Below are 11,555 nucleotides of genomic sequence, written 5' to 3'. Positions count from 1 at the left end.
TTTTAAAAAACAACAACATTTATCTACTTCAGGACATTCTCAGTGACAGAACTGTCATGCATTCAGCATAACAGCATATATATTCAGCATAACATGTGATGTTATTAGGAGAGCCTGAACAAAGCATTACCCCTAACCTTAACAATAACATAATAATAAGTTCATGTCTAACTGTATAATCTTAACTTATCCACGATACAAATATTAGTCCTAAACTTAACCTGTTCCTCAGAAATGAGGTTCTGCCTCATTAGGACCAGGTTTTAGTCTTCATGAGGACTACTACTTTAAAAAAAAAAATTTAATTGCAATTTTTGCATGATTTTAAATTGTTAAATGTTTTAAATTGTTGATTTTAAATTGTTTTAATTTCATATATATATGAATTTATTGTGTTTAAATTTCAAATGATTTTAAATTGTTTTAAATTGTTTTAATTTCTACAATTGATTTTTTAATTTATTGTGTTTTAATCTCAAATGTATTTCCTGCCTGTAAAGCACGATGAATTGCCTTGTGTAAGAATGGCGCTGTACAAATAAACTTGCCTTGCCTTACTGGTCCTGACAAGGTCAGTGTTTATGGCAGAAAAGTAAATAACAAACACGTTAGTTGCATGGTTCATAATATTAACTCATACAAAACATTCCAAATATATCTTTTATTTTCAAATCTATATTTATACCTGTTGTCTTCACTGGTGTAAACAGATTTAAACAGAATCAGTATTAAAGACACATGTATAATGGCAGCAGAGGTAGACTTAGGTCTTAGGTCTCTCACAATGTCATTAAATAAATACATAAACAAAGGAAGAAATATTTTCTATGTGATGTGTTTTATTGTTTTGTTTTATGATTGTAAGCTAATCAATTAAAATATTAACAGTATTGTGCAAAGAAAACAACTATAAACAAATAAAGAATGCATTATAAATGTTACCAAACAACAGCCCCTGATCATGTAAAATGGGATATTTTTTTACAATCACAAAATATAGACATTTTATTTCTTTTCTATTTCTTTTCTTATGTAAATACGACACATTGATGATGGACCACATTCTTAGATCGGTGTATTCAAGTAACATTTTGTATAAACAGAATGTAAGTCTTAGTTGAACTACATACATAAATCTGCAACACTGCATCGTACAGAATGTGCCAAAAGAATTGTTTCTAAATATTGTGAAATCAGTGCGTAGTGTTATATATAATATATATATATTGTTAGGCACCAAATGTTGCCATAACTGGGTTTGGGCTGATCCTTTTCTTACAAACATAGGAGCTCAAAGCTCATGGGCCACAGTGGCTCCACCTGGCCACATCTTCCACATCTTGGATCTACATTTGCATATATCTGAGCCAGGCTGCTCCAGGAAATGTGAAGCCTGTGAAACGTGTAGCTCGGTGTTTAGTAAACGTATTATTTCATCTATAGATTTCTACAGCTGAGTGTCCGTGTGGCAATATGTAGCCCCAGATGGAGACTGCAGGCCCATTATGCAAATGTGGAACTCACTTGTGGGCTGTCCACACTTTGGCACAACAAGAACTTAGTCGAGTCTGCCCTAATGGCCCATACTTAGTAAACACAAGCCCTCTGCCATGTGTATTACAGACAACAAAAGATTAGCACTATTTGCAAATATACAACTGAGTTCAAAGGCCACAGTTCTCTTCCCTGGCTTCCCTTCTTTTGTTTCAACACACAGCTTTGAATGTGTGAGTGCATCGAGTGCTGCAGATTGCAAACAGCCTTTTTTTTATATTAAATTATTTAAAACAATCTCAAACTTAAAACGGACATAGTTTTCTGCAGCAAAAAGTGAAAGAGTTGAATTTAAATTCAAAAAACAAAACAAAAAAACAACTGTTGAATGTTGGTGAGGGTCAGTGTGTCTGGAGACTTTGAGTTCGGTCATAGAGGCAAGGTGTGTGTGTGTGTGTGTGTCTGTCTGTGCGTGCGTGCGCAAGCCACGCCCAATATCTCCATGAGGTCCCTAGATACCCTTAAATGATGAGGCATCGGGCTCCTTTAACAGATACCACCCTCGACCCTGTCCTGTCTCTGGAGTCGTGGACATCAAGTGAGCGCTGAACATCGGTCTTTCTAACTCTACTTGGAAATATGACTTCTTCCAACCACGACCAGCGCCTAGAGCATCTCCTCAGCGCCGTGGAGAGCGAGTTCCAGAAGGGCAGTGAGAAGGGCGACCCTTCAGAGAGGGACATTAAACTGACGCTGGATGACGCAGACTTGTGGAACAAGTTTAAAGAGTTAACCAACGAGATGATTGTCACCAAAACTGGAAGGTAAGTGCAGCAAAGCGCCCTGAGCGCATGACCCGCACCTTTTACGCACTGGACACATTCATACCATCACTGTGAAAAGGCTGCTCCTGAGGCCTAAAAGCCCTCGAGACGCTCACAGTCAGACTGTTAATACAAAAATGATCTCAAATGACAGTCTCTTCTTTTCCAGGAGGATGTTCCCGGTGCTGAGGGCCAGCGTCTCCGGCCTGGATCCAAATGCCATGTACTCGGTGCTGCTGGATTTTGTAGCCGCGGACAACAACCGGTGGAAGTACGTAAACGGGGAGTGGGTCCCCGGCGGCAAACCGGAACCGCAGAGCCCCAGTTGCGTCTACATCCATCCGGACTCGCCGAATTTCGGAGCGCACTGGATGAAAGCGCCCGTTTCCTTCAGCAAAGTCAAGCTCTCGAATAAACTGAACGGGGGCGGACAGGTGACTTATTCTTCTTTATTTTCTTTGTATTTTGCCACATCAGGCACCTCCTGTTAGTTACCTTAAAAATATATAATATACATTCTTTGCGTTTGGTTCTTAAAGGCCATTAATTATGTAATAATGCGCTTTATTTGTCTTCATTAATGTTGTTTTTCTGTTCCCACAAAGATCATGCTGAATTCTCTGCACAAATATGAGCCGAGGATACACATTGTGAAGGTCGGCGGGATCCAAAAGATGATCAGCAGCCAATCTTTCCCCGAAACGCAGTTCATCGCTGTCACTGCTTACCAGAATGAAGAAGTGAGTTCTGTCCATAGATGTGTCAACAACAAGTGCTGGTTTATCTTCTAAAAAGACTGAAATGCTAACAAGGCGCCGCGTTCTGTCCACAGATCACTGCTCTGAAGATAAAGCACAATCCGTTTGCTAAGGCTTTCCTGGATGCTAAAGAACGGTAGTTAAAATGAAGTTAAATCTCAATTTAGCAGCAATGTTGTTTGGTTGATGTTATATCTACTGATGTTATTGTTTTTGTTTTGTAGGAGTGACCACAAAGACGTCCCTGATCACAGTGCAGACAGTCAACAGTCTGGCTATTCTCAGCGTGAGTGTCACTTATTTCTACATCTATAGGAAAAAAGAAGATCATATTTTTACCTAATGTTTTGCATGTGCACATATACTAATTTAGTCTTTTAATTCTACAGTTGGAGGCTGGTTCCTCCCAGGCCAGAGTCCCATCTGCCCCAGCAGCAGCCCTCCTCAGTTCAGTGGCACAGCAGCTCACTCCTCTGGCTCCTACTGCGAACGCTACTCTGGTCTCAGGAGCCACAGAAGTGCTCCATACCCCAGCCCTTACCCTCACCGCACCTCCAGCACCAGTAAGACGTGCTTTCACATACGACACATATCAAATCATTTACATGATGGTGCTAAAACGTGTAATTTGGTCTGTGCTCCTTTGTTAGATAACTACCTGGACAACACCTCAGGTTCTCTGTCCGCTGGTGACAGCTGGTCTGCTCTTCAGATTCCAAACTCCACAGGCATGGGTACTCTGTCCCACACCACCAACTCCACATCTAACTCCAGGTCAGCTTCTCTGCTCTATGCAGGTTAAACAGTGCTCATCATTGATTGTCGGTGATCGTGGCAAAACTTTGGCTGAGTTGATTTATTGGGTTGCTGCAAACTGTTTGATCAATCAATTTTTTCAATTCCATCCACAGTCAGTACCCCAGTTTATGGTCGATGGCTAGCACCACCCTAACTCCTTCTGGCTCTGCCTCTGGCTCCATACCAGGAGGTTTGACCTCCCAGTTCCTGAGGGGCTCCTCCTACACAGGCCTGGCCTCCTCACTGCCCGTCTCCTCACCTTCTTCCATGTACGACCCCAGCTTGAGTGAAGTTGGGGTGGGGGAGGCCCAGTTTGAGAGCTCCATTGCCAGGCTCACTGCGTCCTGGGCACCTGTAGCTCAGAGTTACTGAGCGGCTGAGAAGTGGTCTCTGAAGGCTCAGTGGTCATCTCTAAAGGTTTTGGGAAAGACATGGAACATTTACAAGACCTACTGGGACATGTTCTGGCTCCTGATTGTGGAAAAGCACCGATTATTCATTCCAGAGCCACTATTTATGAAAGTGCGACGTGAGGCTTTAGTGTAAGTTGATGTGCAGAGACAATCATCTCCTTGTTGGACAATATACCGATTCAATATTAAGCCTTATTTTCTCTCAGTATTTCCCAACATGCTTATTACACATTTATTGCTTAAGCCTCTACATAATACCCACAAATTGACAACATAGTTTTTATAAATATATGTGGAAAACTGTTCCTCTAACATAAATATGTATATGTGTGTATAAAGAATAAATTAACGCCCAGTGTATTTCTATTTAACTGTGTATTTTTCTTCCAGTTGAAATACAAATCTGAGATTGGACTGAGAGTCACAAGTGTCTTCTGTATCCTGGCCCTGCACAAACACATGTACATAATCTATGTATTTGTATTTGAATTTGAACTGTGAGTTTTATTTATGTCATTTAATAATAAATTAAATATGTTTGTTTTCTCAAACTATTTTTTTCTTTTGGTGGGAATTTGATTTCTGTCCAAGAATTTTAACTGCAGTTATGTGTTGTTTCTCTGCAAAATAATGTGACAGATACTGTATAATATTTCAATCACCTCTAAAATCAATGGACAAACGAGGGTTGTATGCAATTAATTCATGAGAAAACCTGAAAAGTGAAGCAACCGACGTAAGCTGTGAGTCTGTCCTCGTGCAAAATGAGTTCACTGAGCATCCAAACCTCCTGTAATATAAGCTTGGTGTTAATAACATTGTTCACACAGCTACTCCACATGGAAAAGGTTTGTAATCATATATGCATCATATATGCATCATTATGGTTTGACACATGGACCAACTTCAGATGTGCGAGTCAAAGGTACTGAATAAAGGCCCAGATTATTATAATATTACTGTTTATTCATAAAACCACACATATATGGTTCCATTTCATGACAAGAGAACCTAATAATAATGAAACGATAATACAAATAATACAACAAAAATGTTTTTAGAAAAAGCCCTGGTGTGGCTTCAATGTGTGATTTTATTATTACAGTGACAGTTGACAGTTGTATATTTAATTTAAAATTATATTTTTTTTAAAATAGGAAATCACTATTAATACACAATTGAATGAAAGGCCCACATGACACACAAAACAAGAGTAACATCAGTTATATTATAATTACAGGGTTGGAATTAAAATAGTCATATATATACTGGTCTATGATTATCTTCAAACAAACCACCTGAAGAATCCAGCTGAATTAAGGAAGGGAACAACTCTTTGGTTGATTCAACTCTTTCCTCTGTTCATACTTGAGGTTCTTGGCCGTCATGATTTCAGTGGTGTGATGTGCGTGTCAGGCCCACAGAGGTTGACACTGCCTGAAAAGTGATGGAGTGGTCCTCACTGAGGTGCAAATGAAGGCTGGAGGGTCACAAGGCCGTAGGTAAATAGTAATGAAGCAAAAATGTGAAGTGCAGCTGGGAGGGCCAAGCAGAGCCAAGGTCCTTATAAAAACCAGCATCTCCACATGTCTTTGCTCTGTTGTCTCGCATTATATACTGGAGCTTTTGTTGTGTTTGTATTTTGAGATATGAGAGGAAACGTCTGTATAGTGAAAAAGTTATTGTTGAAGCAACAAGTACAAAACACATCTGTGATACAGAGACATTATAGTCTACATGTGTATGTGTTGAGGTGAGCATGAGGCTGTGTAAGCTTGAGTTATTGAGTTATTGTTTCAGATAAGATGCCAAAGTGACTCCCAGTTGAGTGTTCATTTAAGGTTGTGTGCGAGCAGCTTTCAGCTTTTAAAAGATATGTTCCCACACTGTCTATTTTATTTTTTATATAAAATGATATAAAAACTACTGGAACAAGAACAATATTTAGCATTATATAAAATGGCGCTTTTAAACCAAACCAATATAGTTTTTCACAGTAAAATACAAGCTTTGAATTTGCATTTATTCAACATAGGTTATTTGTTGCGATAACAAAACAGTGCTAATTAAAAAGTTATGTAAGCATAAATGATACAGTTTATGTAAATGAACACACGTTGGTGTAGTGGTTGGCACTCTTGCCTGTGCAGCAAGAAGACCTGGGTTCGTGACCTGGCTGGTGACAGAACCTGCACAAATGCTGACTTCCTCTTTAAAGGGTGACGTACAGCACGTGGCCCTGGTCACATACCCAGTGCAACAAGCTCCTTCTGCATCCATATGTTCCACTGTGTCTGACAGGAGACACTGGACATGACAGAGCTGTAAAACACATCATAAAACACTATAACATACAGTGTACACAACAAGAAAATAAGATATAAATATAAATGTAGGCTACGGATAAAACAGTGTCACCAGAATTCAGACCTTCATCATGGAAGGTGTCGTCCTTGTTTTCAAGAAGGGAGACATACAGTAAAGTGTGATACAGACATTAGAAAATGATTCTATTGTCTCTGAGAACATTTAGGAAAATAAAGCGTGCCATTGCTGCTGAGGTAAGACAGTCATTTTAAACATCTTCAAAGATCCTGAGGGTTATTGAACAAAAAAGTCAAGTGGTCGAACCAAAAAAAAGTTTTATTGTCTGATGAGAAAAATGTAGCCTTGACGGTCCTGATGGCTTCCAACGTTACTGGCATGAAAAGGAGATCCCACCAGATGTTTTCTACTCAGCACAGTGGAGGTGACGCCATCATGATCTGGTTTTTTTTTCCCTTCAATGGACTCATTGTTTTTTGTCTCACTCCCATTTCTTCTTTTTGCATTTTGAAGCACGACTTAGAACCTTCTTAAGATCCAACAATGCAAAATGTAAATTCTTGCCATTTTGGTCTGGTCTTTAAATCAGGAGTGTATATAATATATAATACTGAGATTTGTACAAAGTAAAATACTACCAACTTTTTATTAATGACCTACATTACCGCGTTACACCAACGGCTAATGCAATACAGTAATTGCATTACTTTTGTTAACACATTCCTCCCAACACTGTTGGTTAATATGTCATTTAATAACATTTCCAGAATTCTACTGTCTTTCTCAGGGACTGGACAACTGTTCAGATTCATTTAGTTACCTGTATTTTGATTAGTACAAGTAATGGCATTTATGATGCACTCTACCTCGGTACTAAATGTAGCACTGATCTGTGGTCACATGATCAGTGTGCTAGTCATGTTAAATAAAATGTACATTAATGTAACTGCTTTGGATTCTGTTGTTATTGTAAACATAAATATTCTCCATATGCCAGTTGTAAAGAATCTTTGTATAATTAACAGTATTCATTATCTAAAAATGTTTTCATAACCAACTAAGGGCCTGATTTACACGCTATTTTGCGTGTGATAGGAGGAGAAAATGTAAATATGTTATTTTAGCACACGCAAAGTTATTTATCAAACCTGAAACTGACTGCGATGTTTAATTTTGCGTCTTTATTTAGCACGTTTGAAAGGCAGGTCTTAACTGGCACGGCAGTGCACACATGGCTGCTGTTACTCACATATCCTCTGAGAAATCCATAAACAAAAATACTTTTTGTAAATCAGGAAATTACTCTTTTCCAGAGCATGTTCAACCAAGCGTTCACAGATGACGCACATTCATTTCTTATTTGGTATATATGATATACATTAAATATAGATATCCATAGGATAAATGTGTGTTTGTACTGGTATGGGCTTACCTTGGTCTGCAGTTTGTGGTTCAAGTAGGGGTCGTACCCCGTTCCTCGGTTAAGACCGGAGGAACGGGGAACCCAGCTTCACCTTAACGGGTCCAGCTCTAACCTGGTCTACGCGCCTGTAGTCTTGCGGTCGCAATCTTAGTAGTTCACCCGCAAAACGTAATCCAGTAACAGGCGCAGTCTTTATGCTCGCGCACGCAATTTAGCGCTTTCTATTTGGAGTCATCAACCAATCATTGAAGTCAGTAGAGCCTGAGCTGCCGAGCAACCCCGGGTTGCCAGTTACGTCTGAGCTACAATGGCGGAGGCAACGAAACCGAAGAGATCTCGGTATGAATCGCAGAAATCTCGAGATAAAGTTCGAGGCAAAGCGAGGGTTTGTGTAGGAGCTGCATTCAAACGGTGGAGAGTGTTGCGGAGAGGAATTTGAAAACGGATGCTGGGACTGTTTGTCTGGCACGGAGCAACACCGCTGCAGCCACCGCGCTGCACCAACACAATCCACACACCGGTGTAGACACAGCATGAACAGCTGTTTTCATTTGTTTTCCGTATTGCTGACAATAAACAAACTATTTACACAAACAACACCCTCTCTCCGTCCTTCCCAAACGAACTGTCTGGACCCAGCCTACTGCAAGTGACCAGAACCAAGTTAATGCCCAGGTCAATCAATCAATCAAGTTTTATTTGTATAGCACTTTACAATAACCAGACAGTACCCAAAGTGCTTTACATAAAATCAATAATATAATACATAAAAACAATACGTAAAACCAATACATAAAAACAGAACGTGCTGCAGGGTGTTAGAGGCCTTCTAAATGTGCATACAATTAAAAACAGGTAAAATAAGTACACCTGAGAGAAGGACTACCCTAGTCAGAGTTAAAAGCCAATCTAAAAAAGTGTGTCTTCAGCTTCGATTTAAAAAGGCTGAGGTCAGTAGTGGTGTGAATCTCAGAGGGCAGTCTGTTCCACAGCCTGGGAGCTGCGACAGCAAAAGAGCGATCGCCCCACTATTCACGCCTGGACCTCGGGACCTCTAACAGGAGCTGGTCCAGAAGAACGGAGGGATCTGCCATGATCGCGAACTGTTAAAATCTCTGACAGGTAGGAGGGAGTCTGGCCGTTAATGGTGTAAAAACAAACAATAAGAGTTTAAAATCAATTCTAAAACAAACTTGAAGTCAGTGGAGTGACGACAGCACGGGGGTAATGTGTTCACGCCTGGAAGTGCCTGTTAAAAATCGGGCCGCAGCGTTCTGCACAAGTTGGGGACGCGAGATTAAAGACTGGCTAAGGCCAACATAAAGTCTATTACAATGGTCCAGTCTTGAACTAATAAAAGCATGTATAGCCTTCTCGAGGTCCTGCCGACTCAAAAAAGGCTTCACTTTGGCCAGGAGGCGCAGCTGAAAAAAGCTTGCGCTGACAATAGACCCAATCTGTCTGTCGAATGTTACCCCAAGATTCTTGACATATGGTTTAAAAAAGGGCGCGTGAGTGCCAGAGTACGTAATTAAAACATTTGAAATAGAAGGCGCGCCGAACAAAATACATTCAGTTTTGCTGTCGTTCAAGTGCAAAAAGTTCAGAGCCAGCCACTGTTTTACATCGGTGATACAGTCCAGTAACTGAGTAACAACAGTGTTCTCGTTCGGTCTGAGACAACTTGTGTTTTTGTATAATTGATCCCAGCGGTAACATATACAGAGAAAAACAGAATAGGGCCAAGAACAGAACCCTGTGACACCCCGCAATAGAGGGATGCCTGTGAGGAGCAGATGTCGCCAATCATGACGGAAAAGCTCCTGTTTGCCAGGTACGACCTAAACCACTGGAGAACGGTGCCACGGATGCCTACGTACTGCTCTAGGCGAGATACAATGATTGCATGGTTGACTGTATCTAACCCCGCTGTGAGGTCCAGCAGCACCAGCACAGCGGGGTTCCCAGCATCCACAGACAAGGCAATGTCGTTATGCACCTTTAGCAGTGCTGACTTCGGGATCTGAAACCGGACTGGAATTTGTCGAGAACAGAGATTATCTCTAAAAAATGATTGAATTGAATTGAAATTTTGTAATTGAATAAAAACAAGTTTTTCTAAAACCTTAGAAAGAAAAGGCAAGTGGGAGACAGGCCTAAAATTGGACAGCACAGAGGGATCAAGCCTAACCACAGCGTGTTTGAAGGCAGCTGGGACAGACCCTGAGCTAAGACAGGTGTTTATAAAAACCAGCAAACTTGATCCAACAGAACTTGGTGCTTTTTTGCCGAAAAGGGGCAACAGAATCCAGGATTGCAGAGCATGTAGAATGGAAAGTGGAGAGTAAGGTGTCTAAACAAAGGGGAGGAACTAGTCCACTGTCAGCATACAGCTGAGAGTCCCTAAAGGCGACAGCAAACTCTCTGGCCGTTGATGGAGTAAAGATACGGCGTCTGCGGCTGCGGAAACAGGTTTGTTGGGAGGTGGGGGGACAGCGAAATCAAAAGTAGTAGTAGCAGTGAAGGCACTGATGTCACCTGGTTTCAACCACGTCTCTGTCAACAGGAAGAAATCCAGATCACTGTGTTGTGAAAAAGTCATTCAAAATAAATGTCTTATTAGTGAGAGATCTGGTGTTTAACAGTGACATATGGACTGTGCATTGATCAGACGGGTGAGAGAAGCGGCTGAGCGGGCGGAGATTCCCCGGTTTGCAGCCCCGCTGAGAGCTGCGCCCCGGTGTCCCGGAGAACTGGCCGGAGCCATCGATATCTGTACTCCGTGGAACTCCGCAGATCGTAGCCGCTGTAGTCTGTGAGGGATCCAGTTGGCAAGCGACGGGAATCGTCGGCCAAATAAGTTTTCACTTTAATAGTTTTCACTTTCGCTTTCCGCGTCTTCTGCGGAGACTCCTGCGAGGTAAGCAACAGGGGAGACACGTAGATGTGGCGGTATGGACGCCAAGAGAGGCGGCGGCGTCTTTGAGTGACCATCAGAACCACAGATCGCTAACTTTTCCAAAGAGTCACAGATACTAAGAAGTGTCAGGCGATCATACACCTGCAGCGGTGACACAATCCGTGTAACAAACAGCAAGGACAAGAAAAACAGTAACACACTCAGCAGAGGGAGACGGCCAGCCAAACACAGGGGGCGCCATCTTGTCCCGTGTAAAATGGTCACCACGCTTCCTGCCTCTTGAGAGCTACGGACATCTCTGCTTCACCGGAGAGCTACGGATTGCTACCGCTTCACTCAGCACCTGGAACTTCTCCCTGTCCTCTCTACAACCAGTGAGTCCGAACACTGACTCTTGCCCTGAGCTCTAGCCCTTCCTGGCACAGCTGCATCAGACTTCTTCCCAAGCCCCCACAGCATGGCAGCGCTTGGAAGTAGGGATCATGGCAGGATGCACCATCTCCTCTCTGGCCTTCAGCATGGTAATAGAGGTCATCATCCGTGCCTCCCGATTGGGTGGTAGGAGGTCAGCAGCTCAAAGCGGGTCTTCGTCTCCCTCCC

The 11,555-nt window shown here is 41.8% G+C and overlaps 1 protein-coding gene across 1 annotated transcript; it reads left to right on the top strand.

The window, feature by feature from the left end:
- Positions 1–2,133: 2,133 nt before the first annotated feature.
- tbxta (T-box transcription factor Ta) lies at positions 2,134–4,246 on the top strand (the record flags this gene model as incomplete). Its single annotated transcript, XM_083899362.1, has 8 exons — positions 2,134–2,318; positions 2,488–2,752; positions 2,924–3,058; positions 3,151–3,212; positions 3,301–3,362; positions 3,466–3,639; positions 3,727–3,850; positions 3,988–4,246. 8 exons carry the CDS (start codon positions 2,134–2,136, stop codon positions 4,244–4,246), a joined length of 1,266 nt encoding a protein of 421 aa, XP_083755488.1.
- Positions 4,247–11,555: the final 7,309 nt, after the last annotated feature.

The sequence above is a fragment of the Microchirus variegatus genome (genome assembly GCF_963457635.1).
Source record: "Microchirus variegatus genome assembly, chromosome: 13".
NCBI classification, from domain to species: domain Eukaryota; kingdom Metazoa; phylum Chordata; class Actinopteri; order Pleuronectiformes; family Soleidae; genus Microchirus; species Microchirus variegatus.
Note: the sequence above shows the minus strand (reverse complement) of the source record. Positions and strands in the feature narration are given on the sequence as shown.